The 21111-nt window shown below is 34.3% G+C and overlaps 2 protein-coding genes across 2 annotated transcripts; both read left to right on the top strand.

Annotated features, from left to right (window-relative positions):
- Positions 1–398: 398 nt before the first annotated feature.
- On the top strand, positions 399–9073 carry LOC112779731 (uncharacterized). Its single transcript, XM_025824067.3, has 12 exons — positions 399–1454; positions 1948–2174; positions 3058–3125; positions 4278–4349; positions 4448–4797; positions 4913–4981; positions 5058–5146; positions 5260–7449; positions 7572–7649; positions 7751–7862; positions 8528–8578; positions 8690–9073. The coding sequence occupies exons 1-12, from the start codon at positions 1113–1115 to the stop codon at positions 8738–8740; spliced, it is 3699 nt and encodes a 1232-aa protein (XP_025679852.1). The 5' UTR covers positions 399–1112; the 3' UTR covers positions 8741–9073.
- Positions 9074–12792: 3719 nt separating this feature from the next.
- Positions 12793–20595, top strand: LOC112775989 (uncharacterized). The gene is made up of 16 exons (XM_025819931.3): positions 12793–13142; positions 13596–14197; positions 14972–15101; positions 15196–15397; positions 15672–15758; positions 15831–15890; positions 15997–16083; positions 16500–16571; positions 16915–16970; positions 17075–17160; positions 17376–17466; positions 17547–17704; positions 17843–17934; positions 18311–18391; positions 19279–19352; positions 20151–20595. Exons 2-16 carry the CDS (start codon positions 13666–13668, stop codon positions 20224–20226), a joined length of 1884 nt encoding a protein of 627 aa, XP_025675716.1. The 5' UTR covers positions 12793–13142; positions 13596–13665; the 3' UTR covers positions 20227–20595.
- Positions 20596–21111: the final 516 nt, after the last annotated feature.

Here is a 21111-nt window from a genome sequence, read left to right as displayed (position 1 = left end):
TCAATTTCCACACAAATCCTAGCAAAACGTCCTTTCGAGTGAATATATGTGGTTCTATCAACTTTTAGCATAGTTCCGATGGCCGAGCCGACTCTCCATAGGAAGTGGTGATTGTATAGCTCAATAGACAAAATTGGGATACGAATCCACGCTGAAATCTTTTTCACTTGTTGCTCTGAGGATAAGAAAAACGGTCTCCATCTTTGTACTATCAAATAATGTCCCGCCACCATCCATGATCCTTCAAGAAGGGCATGAGAATAATCTTTTTCTTCAGCAAAATGAATCAAGAAATAATCACGATCCATATCAATAATACTAATCTTACCTTTATTTGTCCGGTCTCTATTCAGACGTTGCTTTATGACTCCCAAATAGATTTTTTTCCCAAGGACTTTGACAATGAGAGCAGCATGCGAGGGCTTGCACCATTCATCAAATTCTTCTTTCGATACTTTAATTCCCGGACAAGGATCAAAAAGTTTCTCTCTTTTTAATAAGTCCTCATATTTATACCACCGATCTTCCGAATTTGATTCATCCTCATTGATAGTTTCATTTGAAAAGTTATCTTTGTCTATCGAACCTGGTGTAGTCAAGAGAAACTCTTTGTAAGATAACTTTAGTTCCGTGACTTTCTCCCCTACATTATCGACAAGGATTTTTATGCCGACCCCGAGCTGGTTGAGATCGATGTCTCGCGCCTTAACTTTCTTAGTACCACGTTGAACAAGATCGAGGACTTAAGTAGAAACCCTAGAAGACCTATGGTGGTTCTCCATGATATTCCTGAGTTAATAATTTTGCTCGAAGTTTCTAGAACTTTGCATTAACAAGCCGAGTACTAGTAACAAGTACATATCCTTCTTTTTTCTTTTTGGGGAGATTGAGATGAATTGCTACAGCTGGCAGAAGCCAAATCCAAACGGCAAGATAAAAAAACTGATCAGGGCATAATTGCAATTATTCGAACGTCAAAGGGGACCAAAAAGTAAATATAGAGAAAGAAATTCTCATAATGGTTTAGGTTGTCTCGGCGCATCGAGGTCATAGACTCGTTAGCTTTCCTTCCATTGCCTTCCAGGAAGGACGACGATCCCAACTGTCAAACCATGTACGGCGGACTCTCTTCCAAGCTGGGCCGCTCCGCCGCCCACAACAAGCGCCCCCACTCATCCTTCCCTCCGCCGCCGCGTCCCTCTGGCCCTGGTGGTGGCGCCGGCAGACTCTCCCTCGGAGGCGGCTCCGCCCGCAAACCCGCCGCCGCAACCGCCTCCAAGGCTCCGCCGGCGGTGGAGGAGACCTTTAATCTGGTGGCGGGAAGCGACGCGCTGGCGTTCTCGATGATCATAAGACTTGCGCCTGACCTCGTCGACGAGATCAGGCGCGTGGAGGCACAAGGTGGTAGGGCGCGTATGAAATTCGACCCCAATCCTCACAATCCCAACGGGAATGTAAGTTTCTTAACTGAATAGAAATTGAGGATTGTTTCAGGGTTTTTGAAAAAAAGAATATTGGTTTCTGTTGTTAGTTGAAATGCTACCTTGTTCTTTGGGAATAGGGACTAGTCTTTTCCTAATTTATTATTATTATTATTATTTTTTTTACATTGTTTAAATTTTTTTGTTGTTGGTGTTGAAAAGTTCGTTTTGACTAGCACTGTATCATGTACTGAGTTATGTTACTAGGAAGTAAGGGACTTTATATTTTGAATATTGTGCTCAATTCGATACAATTTGTGATGATAATTACTAAACTGTGGAGTTCTAAATGTTTTTTTAGTTCATTCAAAAAGGTTAATTGTGCATCCGAAGTTTGTTTGGTTTGGTTTATAGGGTACAGTTTTTTGTCTTGGTTTATAAGAAGGGGGGGGGGGGGGGGAGGGGGCGAACATTGAATCAATTTTGGATCTGTAGCTTAAAAGGAATGTGGTTGTGTTTGTACCAGATTATTGATGTTGGTGGAAAGGAATTCAGGTTTACATGGTCAAGGGAATTTGGTGACCTTTGTGATATTTATGAGGAGCGGCAGAGTGGTGAAGATGGAAATGGTTTGTTTGTTGAATCTGGCTCTGCATGGCGCAAGCTGAACGTGCAGCGAATCCTGGATGAGTCGACTAAAAATCATCTCAAAATGCGGTCAGTCGAAGCCGACAAGAAGTCAAAGCAACGGAAGTATGTAACTGTTATTGATGATATGCCTTACTTATCATTATACATCCATATGATGCACTCTTCGTCTACGTAACCCTTGTTTTTGTCTTTTGCTTTGCCTTTGTTATTATCTTACAATCTTTTTCTCTATTTTCTTTAAAATTTGTTGCTGCTTGCAGTATGGATGAGCCAGGCATTAATAATAGAAAAAAACTGAAGGTGGAAACTCAGGTGCAGTCGACTTCAGGTGAAGTTGATAATTGAGAGCCGTTAGATGAAAATTTAGTCAAATCAGTCAAATTATCTAACGACTCTCAGTTATCAACTTCACATGAAATCGACTGCACCTGAGTTTTCACCATCTGTTAAATGTTTGTCTTATTTTTTTGAACAATTCATGGAAAGTTTTATGCAAATTTCAAAATTTTGAATGTGTATGAATGCTAATTATTGTATGCGTACACAAGCAATTGAGAATGCATGAATTACAAGCACTTACCAAGGTAGTACAAGTGAAGCTTAGCTTCAATGTCTTGTGGTGAATTCTTTAGATCACATTGTTTAACAAAGGAGTTGTGAATTTTGTACAATATTATGATGAAGTCACATTGTTTAACCAGACAAACATGTGTGTCAGATTACTTGTACTTAGATGGCGGTGTCATGAACAGTGAAAGGAGTTTGTTAATTTTATACAATATTCTGATACAATAAACAATGGCAGCAACATGCAGATAACAATTTTTCTCATTTAATGACGTAAATGAACCATTGATGATGTTATGCTCAGAGATATTACGTCATCACTTTTTAGTACAAGCATTTGATCTGTGGATATCTCTTGCAGTTTATTTATTTATTTTTGGCAAGTTGAAAGTTGATTTATATATGTTCTCTACAACAGAGCCATTGTCTTAGAGCCTGGAAACCCATCTTTGAAGTGCCAGATTAAGCAATTAGCTGCTGTGGAGGGTAACTTTCTTTGACTTCATATACTTTATGTATTAACTTTCCTTATATATATATGGTGCCGTCTATGGTGGCTCTTAATGTTTGGTGGCTAAGCTGGCTACATATGACCCTCCTATCATACATTGACACGTGGAAGGAAATTACCCAGTTGATCCCGTTAATGAATTTCCAAGAACTTTAACATGGTGCGGTAATTTTCTTAACAAGGTGCAGTAATTTTCTTCCTTTGTTTAATTACTTCCATAAAAGAAAGAATAAAATAATAAAGGAAGAAAATAAAAACCACAGATTTCTTCTTCTCGAAAGATTGAATGTGTAATATTTGGAAAAACAATTAGGGTTTGATCCCACTTTAGGGTGGTGGAGAACTTACGACGAAGGCGTGGAAGACCCTCTTTGTTGGTATTGAGATGCGTTCCCGTCGAATTTTGGTCGGGTCATTGAGGTTAGACTTGGCAACTGAGTCGAGGAGCAGGTTCCCAGATTTGCCGCCACTTTCACTACCTTGGAGGTCCAGGAAGAAGAAAACATCATCCGCTACCTCGACGTTGGAAGGATGGTGGTCTCTAGCGACTTGACTCCATAAAAAGGGAGAATAAGAAGAAGATATCACCCCTGCTCCCTTTATTTGATTCTATGATTCTCTGATTTCTTGCTTTAGTTAGAGAAGGGGATTTTTTTTTTGGGGCTTCATTCCAGCCAAGAGTAAAAAAAGAAAGAGAACAACTTATTTTTATTTAAAGAAATGGACATTAAAAATTACACTTATACTTTTTATTTTCTTAAATTTCACTTTTGTCTATACAGTAAAATTTTAAATTACCAACACAGAATTAATGATAAGCAGCATTTCATGTATACAGTAAAAGTTAATTATAATTTGACATAAGACAAGTGTCACTTCTTCATTTAGTGGTCAACCCTTAGTCACCTATAGCCACCATTTTCAAAGCCACCAGAGACATGGCCTATATATATATATATATAAATATATTGTCATTGAGATGAAAATCTTGAAGATTTTATTTCTTTGTGATATTGGGAATGTTTTTCTGCTTATCATTGCTCTATTATGTTAACCGGAAGCCTTAGTTTAATAAGGTTTATACATTGAATCATCCAACTGAAGAGATTTATACTGAACTTGTCCAGCTACACCATGGAAGAACTACAATAAAAAGAAAGAGGCTGCTCTTAAGAAAAGGAAAGTGGAAACTCTTCAAGGTATTAAAATTTAATTGACCTAAGTAGTATTGGAACCTTTCCTACAAGTTTTTGTTTATTTATGTTGTATATCTTTAATCTTTTGAATGTATGTACAGTCGGAGGCCCCCCAAAAACTACCCATAACCCTAAATCTGGATTTACGTCAACAACTACTTCTAAGAGCAAAATTCCTTCCCCTCTTCCATCTCCACCTGATCCATTTGCTGCTGCTTCCTCTCCACTCGGGGCAGTAAATACTTCTAAGGTTAATGATGATGCTGTACCATCACAAATGATGGGTAAGCAAGATACAAATGCAATTCCTGAGAAAGAAATCCCCACCAAGGCAAACAATGCTATGAGGAATTCATTAGGAGGCAAGGGAAATAATGGATCTAAACCAACAGATTTGCAGGGCATGTTGGTTTCTCTTCTCATGGATAAACCTAAAGGAATGAGTTTGAAGGTCTGTGATACATATCGAATATAATATTTTTCTTGCTTGGCCTCTTTCTAGTATCTATCTTTTTGTTAAACTAATTTTACCCTCTTAACCCCCCCCCCCTTTCTTTTGATTATAGGCGTTGGAGAAAGCTGTTGGTGACATGCTTCCGAATTCTGTAAAGAAAATTGAGCCCATTATAAAAAAAGTAAGCACTGGGAATCTTGAGGGTATTCTTTATGATGTATATTTGATCTAATTTTTCATTTAATCATGATCATCAGATTGCAAAATACCAGTTCCCAGGGAAGTATATTTTGAAGCCGGGAGTGGATTTGGAAAGCATAAAAAAGCCTCAGAATGAATGCGGAAGGTACCTGTTAGTTTCACTTTCACATGACAATATCGTTGGAATACCAATGGTGTAAGTTTTCTGCTTGTACAGACTCCTTTCATGCATTTATGGTGCATTATCTTATTTTACAGCTCCCCTGATGATAACAATCCCCAAATGCATGCACGTGAAGAATTTCATGATTCAACATCAGCTCCACAGGGTGGCTTTGAAGAGAAAGTCTCAAATGACGATTTTGAGGAGCAGTTGCAAGGAAAATCCAAAGTGGAAGAAGAATTAAACACATTGGAAAAGGTTGACATTCAACATACTTCACCTGATATTGGTGATGAAAAAAGAGGTGCTGATAATAGTGAAGGGCAGGCAGGCAGCTCTAGTGAGAGTGGAACTGACAGTGACAGTGAAAGTGACAGCAGTGACAGCGGAAGTGAGAGTGGAAGCCGTAGTAGGAGCAGAAGTAGAAGTCCTGCTGGAACAGGGAGTGGGAGTAGTAGTGACAGTGATACTGATGCATCTTCCAGCAGTAAGGACATCCAGGACGGTTCTGATGAGGATGTAGATATTATGACTAGTGATGATGAAAAAGAGTCAAGGCCCAAACCAGAAGCCTCTGATCCAAGAATATCGTTACCCGGTCCAGTAAAATCTCCTGATGGAAGATCTATGCAGAACGAGTTTCATGAGAAGCAGGATGGTAATGAATCTGATGCAGTTGAGATTGAAAAAGACTTACCTGAAGAAGAAGAAGCTGAAATTGCTCCAACTACTGGTGCCATCTCTAATGCAAGTGGCAAATTTGCAGATGATACAAAACCTTTTTCACCTGATTTGCAACAGCTCCAAGAGCGCCAAAATTATATTGGGAGTTTGTTTGATGAAAGGGAAAGTGATGTTAAGGATAGCTATAGGCATGAACAGTCTGACAGCTCTGATAGGCTATCGATGGGTAAGAAGAGGCCTTCTAATGTGAAGAACATTGATGAGAAATCTGAACGGACCAAGAGGTTGAAAGCAGGAAACTTGGCTCAAGGATCATTTTCTCCTGACATGGATGTGCAAATGTTGGAGAGTTCTCACAATTTGTCTCCTCCTGAGTTTGCTGAAGGCAATTCTAAGGGCCCCACAACACAATTAATTAATAGAGCTGATAGACAAGGAAACACAACTGGTTTACAAAAAGGATTCAATCAAGCGTTTCCTGGAAAACCTACTTCAGATTTACCCCATACAGTTCAAAGGACCTTTGATCACACTTCTGTAGTAAACCCAACCAATGCATTGGAAAAACCAGAAAGCGTAAGGCACAACAAAAAACACCCAGGAAGGGACTTTCATGTGCCTGAAGCTTCTTCTATGCAAAAAGAAAAATCTCATAGAGATGCCCAAAATGAAGTCATTCACGCCACTGAGAAAAAGGTCCCCAGGAATTCCAGAGATGGTAGTGATGGAAGTAAACAATTACCATCCATGGATTCACATTACCAAAAACAAGGCAATATGGTTGGTAAGTATAAGGAAGGACGAAAAAATGCACAGCAACACTTAATAACATCACCCAATGAAAACAACAGAACTTGTCTTGATAAATCCCCTGTAATTAATGGAAGAGGTACACTTCTTCAGAGAGAGCATTCAGATTTGGAATTGGGTGAACTCCGTGAGTCCACTCCTGATGAAGCCCCTGCTGCAAGGCAATTTGATCGAAAGGGTTCGTTTAAACATGTGGATAACAAAGGTAGCATTTCAGAGGTCAGGAATGCAGATATTTCTAAAGCAAGGTCTTCATTAAAAGCATCTTTAGACTCAGGAAAGCAGTCCCCAGCCCTTGTTAGTTCTGGTTTACCCACCAATCTGGAAAGCACCAATAAAAAGAACTTGGACAATCATTTTGAAGATACAACAAGGTCTCATTCTAGAGTTATGCCATCTCAATCACAACATTTGAAATCTGACCATGTGGAAGTTGGGTCTCAAAACAAATTCGCAGAGAGGAGCAGTAAATTCAGAATTAATGACTTTGGGGCGAGCCAAGATATTGACTTGGAAGGTCGCAGTGAAAGCAATAGAAGAGCACCTGTTAATGCATCTAAACAGCAAGACAATAAACGTGGAACAGTTTTGCACACTGTCAAAGAAAATAAAAGGCGAACACCTAATTTGTCGGAAGATATGGCTGATGGAGGAAAAGATTTACTGTTGGTAGATATAAATAACAGCGATCAAAAGAAGAGAGAATCATCTTCAGATGAAAATAGTTGCTCTTATTCGAAGTATGAAAAGGATGAGCCTGAACTGAAGGGACCGATAAGAAATTTCACCCAGTAAGCAGTTGTTTTGTGCCTTATTATTGTTGTTGCAGTCTCTGATGTTATTGGTAAGGTTCTTTTTTAAGTCAAGCACTTAGACTTTAGGTATCTGATACATGTTTTCTATGCAATACTAGGTATAAAGAATATGTGCAGGAATATAGGGATAAATATGATAGTTACAGCTCCTTGAACAAGATCCTGGAGAGTTACAGGTAAACAGTCTTCCAATTCAGTGTTTTATTGTTGCTTTGTATTAGATGTTTATTTCAATCACGTGTCTGATTCTGTCTAACATCTCGCCCATAATTTGTAGGAATGAGTTTATGAAACTGGGCAAGGATTTAGAAAATGCTAAAGGCAGGGATATGGACAGATATTATGAAATCTTGGGGCAGATAAAAGAATCCTACCGACGTTGTGGAACGGTATGTTTTATTTGGTTCCAACCAGGCATGAAGTATTAATATGATTTTATAGAGGTCAAATGCCAGAGAAATCATTTCCTTGTCTGTTTTGGAGGATAAACTTTAGTAACACTTGTAGAGCATCTAAAGAATGTATGAGTAAGACATATAAAGCATTTTAAACACTTTTTCCCTTTAGGTTTTAAAATTTCTGCACTTTTCTAGCATAACTTAGTAGCAGTATGTACAGTCTAGTGTCTTTATTCATATTGCATGTGCTGGGAGGCATTATTCTTTTAGGAGCGGTTTTTGTTTTCATTTTCAGTATTTTTAGTTTTCATGATTGCAACAGTCTAAAGGAAATTGTAAAACCAAAAGAAAAAAGAAAAGAAGTAGCGAAACGAAATTTTACTGTTTTACTTGTTACTTCACACATTTCTAAAACAAAAGACACTCAGACCAAATCCTTAATTCAAGTCTTATAGATGTTTTTAAGCTGGTTGATTTTATTATCATGATTAGCTTCCTTATAAGGAATTGTCACCAATGGATACTGACTGACTCTGTTAGTTGTCTAGTTTGAATTGGTGCAATTTTTGCTGAACAATTGCTGGTTTATTTACTTCATGTTGTATCATTGTATTTGGTATATACTTCTAAATTTCTGGACCTAATTTGAGTTGCAGAGACACCAGAGATTGAAGAAAATATTCCTTGTGCTCCACGAGGAACTGGAGGTAATTAATTAAATCTTCTTCAAAGGCTGTATCTCGGTCACTTATTTTTCAGTAATGGTTTTGTTACATTTTTCTACATGCTCCTCACCCAACCTTTTCTGCTACTTGCAGCATATTAAGCGAATGATCAGAGAATTTGCGGACTCATACAATAAAGAGTAAAAAATACAAGAGCACTCTTGAGCATAAAATTCTAGCCTGCTCCACCAACCTTTGGAAGTTTTGGGTGATTCATGAAGCAACAGCAGAGTAGACGAATGCATGTGTAGATTATGGATGTGCATTAGCTTTTTTTGTTTTCTTGTTTTTTTTTTTTATAGAATCGTAAATTTTGTACATATTTAAATTTTGTACATTGCTCTTGTGCATAGGTCTGGCACTTTTTTTGGTTTAGCCTGACCCTAATTTTGTTTTCATGTCTGCATAAATTGTATATTTTTAGGCTCGTTGAATATTCCAGCTTGCTTCAATGTTAACACTTAGAAAATTTTCAAATCTGAGTTGCAGGAGTTATTAGTTCACAAGACAGAATCGAACCCTTTTATTTTGTTGGATCGAAACATAGAACTGTATATAGAAGAAATGAGAAAGAAAGCAGAAAGGTTGCAGTGAACTTACTTGAGAACAGTGATGGGTATTAACCAGAAACGAAGGTGTTGATTGTGGAAATGATAGAGGGATTTTGTTTAAAGGTTTAATTTTCTGAGCAATTATTTGGACTAAATGTTTTGAAAATATTACGAGGATCGATCGTTATACATAAAGCTGCATGTTTAAATAGGATTTCTAATATAAGTATGAGTATCTCTTATTTCATATTGATAATTTAAGAATGTTGGTATATACTCTTGAATTATCTCTAAAATAAAAAGCATGAATAAAATTAGAATGTTGCAGCCAACAACCACCTATATTTTTAGGCAACTACTCCCATGAAGATGGCAAAAACATCTTCTCATGATGATCCTTGTTCAAAAAGTGTAACTTATTTATTTAGCAACATTTTAAATAAAAGTAACACTTTTACTTCAAATCAAATCAAGCCCTACAATCTATCATCCAATGGTCAAAATGATGTATCTTCACATGATGATAATCATTAAATCTTCATTGGAGTAGCCACCATATTTTTATATATGTTTTGTTTTGGGTGTGAATATTTTTATGTGTTCTACAATCTACAAACAAATGTTATTCTTATTGGGCTTGTGTCTATAGCCAAGACTCTTTTGCAGACCACCACTTGTAGATGATTGAGTTCGGTTTTGTCTGGTTTCTGTTGGATTGGGATTTTTGATTCAAAGGTAAGTTGTTTAAAAAAATTCCATTAACACAAAAAATTAACTTCATATATTTATATATTATATACATATTTTTAATAAAACAATTATATTAGAATACTTTTTTTTTTTAAATGACTAAATATTTTTTATAAAAATATAAGCATATATAAAAGTTAGATTTGTTAAAGACGGAGAAATTGCTTTCAAGTTTCAAGACTATTTACAAAAGTGATTGTTATAGTGTCTAAAAGTATTTGAACTTATAAAATAAGATTAAAAATTAATATTTAATTTTAAAATATAAAAATAAATAATTATTAAATATTCAAACTTTGTCATAAAAAGTTAGACAAAAGTTAGACATTAAGTTATAGACACTATAAAATTTATTATTTACAAAAGAATGATATTATCACTTCTAATTATGATGCATTAATATTTTTTAAAATGAAAAAATGGATAAAATAATAAAATAAAAAATAAATTATTCTTAAATTAAAATAGTATAACATGTATTTTATAAAAATTATAAAATAAAAAATAATTAATCTTATTTTATTATTTTGTCAAATTTTTTTTAGAAGATCTAAATTCTATCTAGTAACTTTGTTGTAGAACCTGACTATTTCAGGTTGATTTTTTTTATATGGAACATATGAGTGTGTAGTGCTCCGTTATGGGATATGAGGGTGCTACACCACAATGTGGGGTAACTTTTTGTGAATTTTGATGTTAACAATTCAGACCATGCGAATTGTTTGTGAAGTAAAATATAAATGGCAAATTGGACGGTCCGATTTGTAAGGAGAAAAATTTTAAATTTTGGACGGTGCAAATCGGACCGTCCGTATTGTTTTTTTTTTTTTTTGTAGTAATAGAAAAAGTAATTCGGAGGGTCCGAATTGATTATTATAAGATTTTTTGAACGAATTTAAACAACTCGTAAAGTCTGATTTATAGAAATTTCGGACCGTCCGATTTGTCCTTAACTGATTCCACAAGCTAGTAAAACTCACACGCTCTCCATATCCCCGTCCTACCCAATCCCTTCTCCATAATAAAAATAAAAAGGACCATTTTACTTCCATACTTTCATGAAATGGAATGTCTTATTGCAAAATATTTTTTCTCTTATACCACGTCAAGATACAGAGAAAGTAATCAAATTTTACATGCATGTATGCGTAGCGTAATTACTCTCAATTTTACTTAGAATTAGAACGGTTCAACTAGGTATCCTTTAAAAATCGTACAACATTCAGCCTTTTATTACAATAATTAAAAAAAATTAAAACAAACACAACTAAAAATTATGAATAGATTTACTGTCTTTTTAAAATTAAATACACATTTAAAATACAATCTAAAAAACTGAAATTTAAAATTTAAATTTTAAATTTCTGTTTCAGATTTAATATATTTAATTATTAATATATTATAATTTAAATACATATCTAAAAATTAAATTATTCAAAATTCAAAATTTTGATTTTAAAATTATAAAATAAACCTTAAACTATCAAATTATTAATTAAACTCGTAAAAAACACTCAAAGAAGCAGAGAAGTCACGTTTGCGCCATGTCGACAATTCAGAGGCGCACATGGAAAACTCAGAGGTGCACATGGAGAAGTCATCCTCCGCTGTCCGTTCATCCGTGTCACCTTCCTCTTCCACGTTCATCCTCAACGCTGCCTTCCTCCTTTTCGGCGCTCATTACAACGCTGTCTTTTTAATGTTTAAATTTAAATTTTAGATTTATGATTTTGGATGTGTTTTAAAAATATTTTCTGTATAACTTCATAATTTTAGATGTGTTACAATTATTTTTTAATGTTTAAATTTAGATTTTAGATTTATGATTTTGGATGTGTTTCAAAAATATTTTCTGTATAACTTCATAATTTTAGATGTGTTACAATTATTTTTTAATGTTTAAATTTAAATTTTAGATTTATGATTTTGGATGTGTTTTAAAAATATTTTTTGTATAACTTAATATTTTAGATGTGTTACAAACTTACAATTGAAAAAGAAACTACAATTGAAAATATTTTAGTTTATGTATATAATTATATTCGACCATTCATAATTGTATTATCAACTACATCTTCTCTCTTAAACTCTAGATTTTTTTTACTTCTTTGCTCAAACTACTTACGTAGAAAGTACTTTATTTGCAACAACTTTATTAATAAAATTAAATAAGATTAACCTTGTTCCAATTAAATCAGTAGAATGTTTTTATGTTTAAATTAAAATATAATTAAAAATATTGAACATGATATTTTTCTGAACAAATTACATAAACACATGTGTGAAAAATAATGATATCTTTCACCAATGCAAAATGAGAGAGTGCTTCAGCTGGAAGGTGGTGATGGTCTTTACCAATGAAGACGAGATGGAGAATTCAGCTGGCATCGTCCTTTTTGGTTTGGGATTCACTAATGCGTGTGAATGTCCCGTAGAATAAGGAATTTAAAAAACTGTATCTGTTACGTGAAGTTACGAAAGTAAAGCAAAGTCACCGTAACCACCAATGAAGTGGGTAGATTTTAAAATTTAAATTTAAATTAAAATCTAATTATAGATATGTATCTACAAAATAGGAACATGTTACACTAAAAAAATAATTAAATATTATTTAAATCTGATTAAAGGCTGATTAAAGGCTGATTAATATTGTACAACTAGCATTTCTCGAATTAGAAATATTAAGAATATGTTTAATATTTTTTGTTTTTAAAATTTTGTAAAAAAAAAATAATGAATTTTTATTCTTACCTCGTATTTTTTTATTTCACAAAATTCTAAACAATAGGAAATTATGAAGATAAAAGCTCAAATCATATCAAACACATCATAATATTTGTTTCTTAATTTAAATTGAAAACCTACAATAACATGCAATATTTTCTACATCCAATTACGTTAATGGCACTTGGCCGTGCAAACTTCAAAAGAGACTTTGCCAAAGTTATTTTGTTGATCACACATCACATCACATTCTCTCTCTCTCTCTCTCTCTCTCTCTCTCTCAATTTTCCAGCAAAATCCACAACATCGAACAATCCGAGTTAACATTAACTCCCAGTTAACAATAATTAAAATTCACAATTTCCCCCCTCGCTCGTTCCTCCTTGTTCCTTCCTCTGCTGCAATCTCCAAAATACCCTTCATGCCTCTCCCATCATCTCAGTTCAAGGGAGTATAGAGAGATGTCTATAAGGCATAGCTTCCACTTTTCAAGTCCTTTATTTTCATCCGAAATTCTCAAGGTACTTCTACGAATTATACTTTGTGGGTCTTTTGGAAAAGAAGTTCTTTTTATTTTTGGGCTGTTTTTTCTTTTCTAGAGATTCTGAGGTATTTCCTATGTCCTTTTGGGTTTAAATAGTTGATAATTCAAATGGATATTCACCGAATCTGGCCTTGAGAGATTTTGTGAAATGGTGTTCTTTGTTTATTATGGTTTTAGAGAACTGGTGGCATACCTAGTCAATGCCATTGGTCTGGTTTATAGTAGAGTGGCAGTTAGTTTTATGCATTATGTTTGTAGAGTTAGTTCCACTGAATTCAGGCCAAGCAATGATGTTATGTAGCTGAATTTGTCTAAAACTAATGTGGCAGAAAGTTTTTCTCTTTTTTGTCACTATCTTACATATAAGTTTATATTGTTTCATTAACTGTGAAATGAGTACTTTGGTGATTTGGCATGTTTGTCTCAACAGTAATCAGAGAGTTTCGGATTTGAGGATAGTCATGTCATGCTGAATGTAGCTGCCAACAAGTGGAGTAGGTATGAATTCTGCAATGGATGATATGAATTTAATTCAGCAAGCCCAGAGGCATCACTTGGTTGTGAGGGAGATTGGTGAAGAGATTGACTTAGAAATTGGGCCTGGGGATGACGATCCTCCGTTTGGTAACACTATAATTGTTGCCCCGATGCGGGAATCTTCTGTTGAGGAACATGGTGAGAGCAAACAGATGGGGATGGTTTCTCAGCTTCCAAATGATGCTCAAGATATGTCGAAGAATCAACCGGTGAAACGTAAGAAGAAGGTTGTTAAAAGATGGAGAGAGGAATGGGCAGACACCTACAAATGGGCATATGTTGATGTAAAAGAGGGGACGGCAAGGATTTTTTGCTCTGTCTGCAGGGAGTATGGCAGGAAGCACAGAAGAAACCCTTATGGGAATGAGGGCAGTCGAAATATGCAGATGAGTGCTTTAGAAGAACATAATAACAGCTTGCTTCACAAGGAGGCTCTTCGCCTTCAAATGGCCTCAAAAGAGAAAATTGTCGCTGACAAGCCTGTTTATGTAAAAGGTTGGCCATCTTTGCTTGCTATTATAACTAACATGTGTAGATAATATTTTCGGTTATTTGGAAATGTTGATGGTTTTAAACTGAGTTTAATATATATGAACAATTTGGTGATCAGTAAACTGCTTTTCTTGCCTGAAATAATTTTAAATTAGTTCTCTCTAGTTAAAGACAAAGATATTGTTTTGTATTGGAAGGATACAAAAATGTAATTAATCAATAGTTTAGGGTAATAGGAATATGGTTCTTTAGTTTAACTGATCCTTTGAGTTGTGTGAAGAACAAACATCACGTTTTTTGGACAAATCTGACTGTAACTGTGGAGCCATATCACTTCTTTCAAGATTAAACTATTTAGTGATTTGGGAGGATCATATGGCACACATTTATTTCCTCTTTGTCTTTTCTCTTGTATCAACTTGATCCCTCCACTAATTTGGTGGCCACTTTGCATGAATTAGTTATTTTACACACTTTCTAATTGCTTCATTTTTGCTGCTGTCCAGAATAATATTGTAATAATCCTTAAAGTTTCTTAAGGTGCATATTAGATTCCAGCCTGAAGATTATTATTATTCCGGTGAAGTTTAGCTCTTCCCTTGTGTTTTTCTGTGATAATACTTTTTTATGATTTATGTACCAATATCTTTAAGTTAGTTGGTTGCAGACTAGGTAATCATGAGGAAATGACAAGAAATCTTATTTGTTCTTATAAATTTAAAAGATGCTGATGTTATTTGGATTTCTGAGTATTATCTGACAATTTCATTATTGAAGCTGTTATGTCAAAAACAGCGGGATCCATTCTTGAAGCTACACTGAAAAGGGATCCTCATGAGGCTGAATTCATTCAGGCAGTCCAGGAGGCAATTCAAGCTCTAGAGAGAGTCATAGCGAAAAGTTCGCAGTGAGTTCTCTTCAAATGGTTTTTGTTACATATTTATTTATCCATAGATCACAGTTTTAATGCTACACGTCTCCTTAATGTTACTATATTTCAGTTATGTCAATATCATGGAGCGCTTGTTGGAACCTGAACGAATGATTGTTTTTCGAGTTCCATGGTTGGATGATAGGGGCGAGATACATGTTAATCGGGGATTTCGTGTACAATTTAACCAGTCAATGGGTCCATGTAGGGGTGGTATTCGTTTTCATCCATCAATGAATTTAAGTATTGCCAAGTTCCTTGGTTTTGAACAGGTATTATGAGATCTTTGGTATTAATGTAAGAAATTTTCTATTAAGATACTTTGTTTTTGTTTTTCGCATGTATTTTACGCACTCACACACACACACACATTCTTCTTGTAATAGCTTCTTGATTTAATTGAATAATGATGTAGAGGATCGTAGTCTGTTTATTCATAATTTGACACACATGCTGGCAATCAATTACCACCAAAGTTAACAATCTATACTGTGAGATACAATTATGTATTGGAGCATCTTATACAGCATAATTCATTCTCTGCAGGCATTAAAGAATGCCTTATCACCATACAAATTGGGAGGAGCAGCTGGTGGAAGTGATTTTGATCCAAAAGGAAAAAGTGATAATGAGGTAAAAGTACCAACTTATTTAGTCCCTACTCAAATATTTAAGTTTCTAAATGCTCCTTCGATAATTTGGCAGGTTATGCGATTTTGCCAAAGTTTCATGAGTGAGATGTATCGATACTTGGGTCCTGACAGGGTAAGTTAAAGTAGATTGTCCCCCCTTACCATTTTTGCTTTATTAAGTTTTAATTATTCATGTTCTAGCCATGTTTCACATTTTGTCCATAATGCATGTATATTAGGACCTTCCATCAGAGGAAATAGGTGTTGGTACTCGAGAAATGGGGTATCTGTTTGGACAGTATAGACGCCTAGCCGGTAATTTTCAGGTACTTAAAGCATTCTCAAGTCCTGTCTATCTAGTTGGCAGAATTCTCATGGTTTATTCATTACCATTATTCCTCAAATTTGGAGTTATGATATGCATCAGCAATCCTAGGGTGGGCATCAATATTTTTTTCGATGACATTTTTTTTTGTCAATATACTATTCTCTCTTATTATCTCCTTTGAAGTTGTTTGATATAAATTTACTCCACCATCTCCCCTCCCTCCCCTGGTATACGTATATAGTTCTTTGCTTTGCTCAATATGATTTGAATACAGTGCAGTGTGTAACATATCTAATCAGTTCAGGAACATGAAATGTTGAGATATTGATTAAGTTTGGATTCATGACAGAAAACACTCTTCTTAAAAAAAAAATTATTTTATGCATTTTTCATATGTATGCCTTACTTATGCAGGGAAGTTTTACAGGGCCAAGGATATTTTGGTCTGGTGCCAGTCTTCGAACTGAAGCTACTGGCTATGGGCTGGTAATTTTATCTTTTAATCCTTAAACTTTGTGCAGTGCATGTTGAGATTCGAAAATGGGTGACTATGTATGAAATGTTTCTCCCTGATATCCTTCTCAATGACATATCCTTTTGTGGCAGTTCATATCAAATTTCTGCATATACTTCTTCTCAATGAGATTTGAAATATTTTATTGCTTATATGTATATCTGCCAGCTTATCATTTCAAGAAAAAAAAGAGGAAGGTGGGGGGTCATAACATGCTCATCCATTATTCCTAATTATGATCAAGAATTATAAATAGTTTTCTCATAAACTATTGTTTCAGAAGGTCTTAAAGACAACTTTGTGATCCAACTGCAGGTTTTCTTTGCCCAGCTCATGCTTTCTGACATGAATAAAGAACTCAAAGGATTAAGGTTCGATTTTTTTTTTCTAGACTCTATTGAATTTGGTTTTTCTTAAACTGATTTAATGCTTTCTTGATTCTAGAATACTTATCTAATTTGTTATTTCCTGCAAGATGCGTGGTGAGTGGTTCTGGAAAGATTGCAATGCATGTTTTGGAGAAGCTAATTGCTTATGGTGCTCTTCCCGTTTCCGTATCAGGTGATTTGCTGTATTATGATGTTAGGAGGCTACTGCACTGGCTGTGAGCCTGTGAGGCTGCATGAATTCTTTTATTCTAACAAGAGCATAACCATTCACCTCACTATTTCTTGCTAGATTTCATCTTAATACCAATCATAATTAAGAATCCTTAGTTAACTCCATTTCATTATTGTCAAGAAATATGAATATTTCTTAACAAAAGCATTTTTCAGATTCTAAAGGATATTTGGTTGATGAGGATGGATTTGACTACATGAAAATACAATTTCTGAGAGACATCAAAGCTCAACAGAGAAGTTTGAGGTTTGTATCAATTCTATTATTCATTCATTTGTGCTTCATTTTTGTAAAACTATACATAATTTTATGGATTTTCTTTATAGAGACTATTCAAAGACATATGCTCGATCCAAATATTATGATGAAGCAAAACCCTGGAATGAAAGGTGTGATCTTGCATTTGCATGTGCTTCACAGAATGAAATTAATCAATCCGATGCCATGAATTTGGTTAATTCAGGTTGTCGTATACTAGTAGAAGGTATTTGTTTTTGTAATATATTTTTGGGTCTTTACCCTCTTTTTCTCATTCTCATATGTAATGTAATATTACTAATAATATATACTCATGGAGCCACTTGTTATATACTTATGGAAGCCACTTGTTGGTAAATCCTAGGTTCAAACATGCCTTGTACCCCGGAGGCAATTCAAGTTCTACGGAAAGCTAATATTCTTGTTGCTCCTGCAATGGCAGCTGGTGCTGGAGGGGTTAGATATTTACTTTCTTTCTCCTATGTACATTAGTTTTATTGTATTTATATTTCATTGGGTTTATTCTGTAAAGTAGCCCCTTGGTGGCGTCTATGGTGTGATGCGCTTGTGGATTACTTTTTACGCAACTGCATAAATAACTTATTAAGCTTTAGTCAAGCTACTATTGAATAGCCTTATTCACACATCATTTCACATTTATCATTTCAAAATATAAATTTTCAAATTAAAACATCAAGTTTATATCAAATTGATTAGCATCACATTTATAACTGCTATTTTTGTTTAGCTTAGGGCAAATTTGATATCAACATTTAATTATGACGGTTTATAGAGGAACTTCTGTTTAATCTTTCGTTCTCCTTGCTTATAGGTTGTGGCTGGAGAACTTGAATTGAATCACGAATGCAGTTTGATGCACTGGTCACCTGAGGACTTTGAATCTAAATTGCAGGTGGTTCTTTTAAGTTCTTTTCTTACAAATCATGTACTTTTCTTCTTAATGTGATATGTAATTTTTCTTTTAATCTAATATTTTGGGTATACTAATCGAATTAAACTCTATATTTGATTTTATTTTGAAAAATATAATACAGTTTCCATTAAATCAAACTATATTTTACATGTATACATGTCCGTGCACCTTTTAGAGTTATGAAAATCAAGAAAATATCTCCTTTAGTGTGAGTTTGCCAATACAATAGTTTTTTTTTTTTTCATGATCTTAAGTCACTATTTGATGCTTTTGTTACATTGAATAAGGTTTGATAGTATGCAGTTTATATATATGTATATATGGTGTGACATATGATAAGCTAAATTTATTCAGTACCCCTAACCCTTTTATCCAATAATGTTGAGATAAAATTATCAATCTCCATAAGATGTGATTATATGAGCTCAAGACGTTTTTTAAATCACAGCAAATTAAATTCAGTTACCTAATTTCTAGGTCAAACCTGCATTGGATAGTATAAAATTACAAAATCATAAGTAGTGCATCAAACATTTAGTATTAAAGCTTATACATTGTATTACTAATCAAATTTTGTATTATCAAGCCTTATAATATCATGTCCATGTTATATAATGTACCAAACAGGACATATAAGGTAGATATATGCTTAGCTGCTTATTCTAAAAACAAACTAACTTTATATTATGGTGTATATGGTGCACATTAAGCAAGAATCGGAGTTCATACTTCATATAGATTTGACAAATGCTAATGCAGGATGCTTGTGCACTGGGTTGTTCCTCTTTTTTTTTCCCCTGCCATTGTTACTGATTGAAGCTAACTTCTGTTTTCAAATTTTCATTTATTTTATTTCCACTTATTAGGAAGCAATGAAACAGACTTATCAGAGAGCTTTGAAAGCTGCAACTGATTTCGGTTATCAAAAAGAAAATCCTGAGTAAGTGCTTTCTTGAAAACAACATAACACTGATGAAAGCTCGTAACTTGTGATCTACCTTCCAAATTCAATGCTATTCTTCTAGTCTTCCTAATTGATTGGTTCTCTTCTCCTTCTTTCATGAAATGGAGATGTTAATTAGTCATGATTAATTATGATACTGATATTTATTTAGTTATATGCACAATAGCGATGAACATCATACATCACCATATAACTTTTCTGCCTTTTGACCCGAACTTGCAAGTTTAAATCCTACAAGTAGCAATTCATTATGTGGGATTCTCATGCATTAGGGCTTGGACCACAATTTACTGTTATTTGGGATCAATTTGAATTGACTAGGATGCCAAAGTAAATAAGCTTGATTTCTTGACTATGACATCTCAGTTCTCTGTTCTGCATATTGTAAAGCAAATTGCAATGATCTAGCTTGCTATACATTCTTATATTTCATTATTAAGGTAGAAGATAGGTTCTTGTAATTCTGTAATCATGTACCGGAATTTTTCAGGGTGTTGAGTTGGGGGGTAAAAGGGGGATCTAAGTTTTCGCGGTTGAGTTTGATGTTTACAATTTACACAGACCTCATCCATGAAAATTTCCACCCGATATTTACCCCCGACCCGACATACTTATAGATATTTTTAATTTTCTTCAATGATGTGTTTTTATTCTCCGACGCGGATTTATTGAAATAATACATAACCTTCAAGTTGACAATGGTTTCTTTTCTCTTTTTCTCCCATCAAACATGGAACCCTAGTTAATACTTATATATGCTTGTTATTATGTTAGGGCTCTGGTACATGGATCAGTCATCTCTTCCTTTCTGACCATTGCTCAAGCAATGACTGATCAAGGCTGTGTATAGAAGTTCATATTTTTATGCCTCTATGGAGGGAAAATCTGAATGCACTTAATAGTTGCAAGCCAAGGATCCATGCTGATAAAGTTTTATTACCATGGACATTAAATTATCAAAGATATTTCAATGTAACATATGTAACATAAGAACTTTAGAAAAGGTTAAAGATTTAGAGGACAAGCTGTACTATTAGAGGAAACCTCTGATATAGTTTTAGTTGTACAAGAGAAAAAAAGGTATTTGGATTATTGCCAAGAAAATGGTGATTTTCCCCCCATTTATTTAACCCAAAGCTTTGTTGCTTGTTCCTAACATGAGAAATATTAGGACTTTTGAGATAAGAAATAAAAAAAGAAAAAAGGTTATCATCGAGCATGCTTATTTGTTTAAAAATGCTTATTTGTTCATCGGGATGACCATGCTCTTTAATTTTAGGAGGATCTGTGTTATTTATGAGATTGTTGTGGGCTCCTTTACAAAGGAGAGTCTGAAACTATTATTTTTGGTGGACTTCGGAATTACAATTCACACGAAACCAATCTCATCTAACACTTCTTACTTCACAAACACCAACTATCACCAATGGCATCCAATTCAAACACTAATGCAGAGGAATCATATTGGACTATTAGTAAATTAATTTTTATAATTTGGTTGGGATATCCTAATTTTAGTCTCATTCATATTGATCTGTCTTGCGTAATAACTCTCTTTCAATTAATGAAATAATCTTCTAATAAAAAAAGGGGCTTGCTAATGCGGTTGTTAATAAGACTCTTTCTAAGTTATAAACACACGGTGGTTAGTATATCCCATTTTTATTAATAATTTAGAATTTAATTGTAATGCAGTATTAGTGTAAAATATATTTTACATAATTATTTAATTACA

The sequence above is a fragment of the Arachis hypogaea genome, chromosome 19 (assembly GCF_003086295.3).
Source record: "Arachis hypogaea cultivar Tifrunner chromosome 19, arahy.Tifrunner.gnm2.J5K5, whole genome shotgun sequence".
NCBI lineage: Eukaryota > Viridiplantae > Streptophyta > Magnoliopsida > Fabales > Fabaceae > Arachis > Arachis hypogaea.
The sequence above is the reverse complement of the archived record's forward strand: the minus strand, read 5'-3'. Positions and strand labels throughout refer to the sequence as shown.

Coding starts and splice junctions, on each gene's coding strand:
- LOC112779731 (XM_025824067.3), top strand. CDS start 1,113: ATGTACGGCGGACTCTCTTCCAAGCTGGGCCGCTCCGCCGCCCACAAC. Junction 4,798..4,912: donor CTAAAGGAATGAGTTTGAAG/GTCTGTGATACA, acceptor TTTTGATTATAG/GCGTTGGAGAAAGCTGTTGG. Junction 8,579..8,689: donor TGCTCCACGAGGAACTGGAG/GTAATTAATTAA, acceptor TGCTACTTGCAG/CATATTAAGCGAATGATCAG.
- LOC112775989 (XM_025819931.3), top strand. CDS start 13,666: ATGAATTCTGCAATGGATGATATGAATTTAATTCAGCAAGCCCAGAGG. Junction 14,198..14,971: donor CAAGCCTGTTTATGTAAAAG/GTTGGCCATCTT, acceptor TCATTATTGAAG/CTGTTATGTCAAAAACAGCG. Junction 15,759..15,830: donor AAGGAAAAAGTGATAATGAG/GTAAAAGTACCA, acceptor ATAATTTGGCAG/GTTATGCGATTTTGCCAAAG.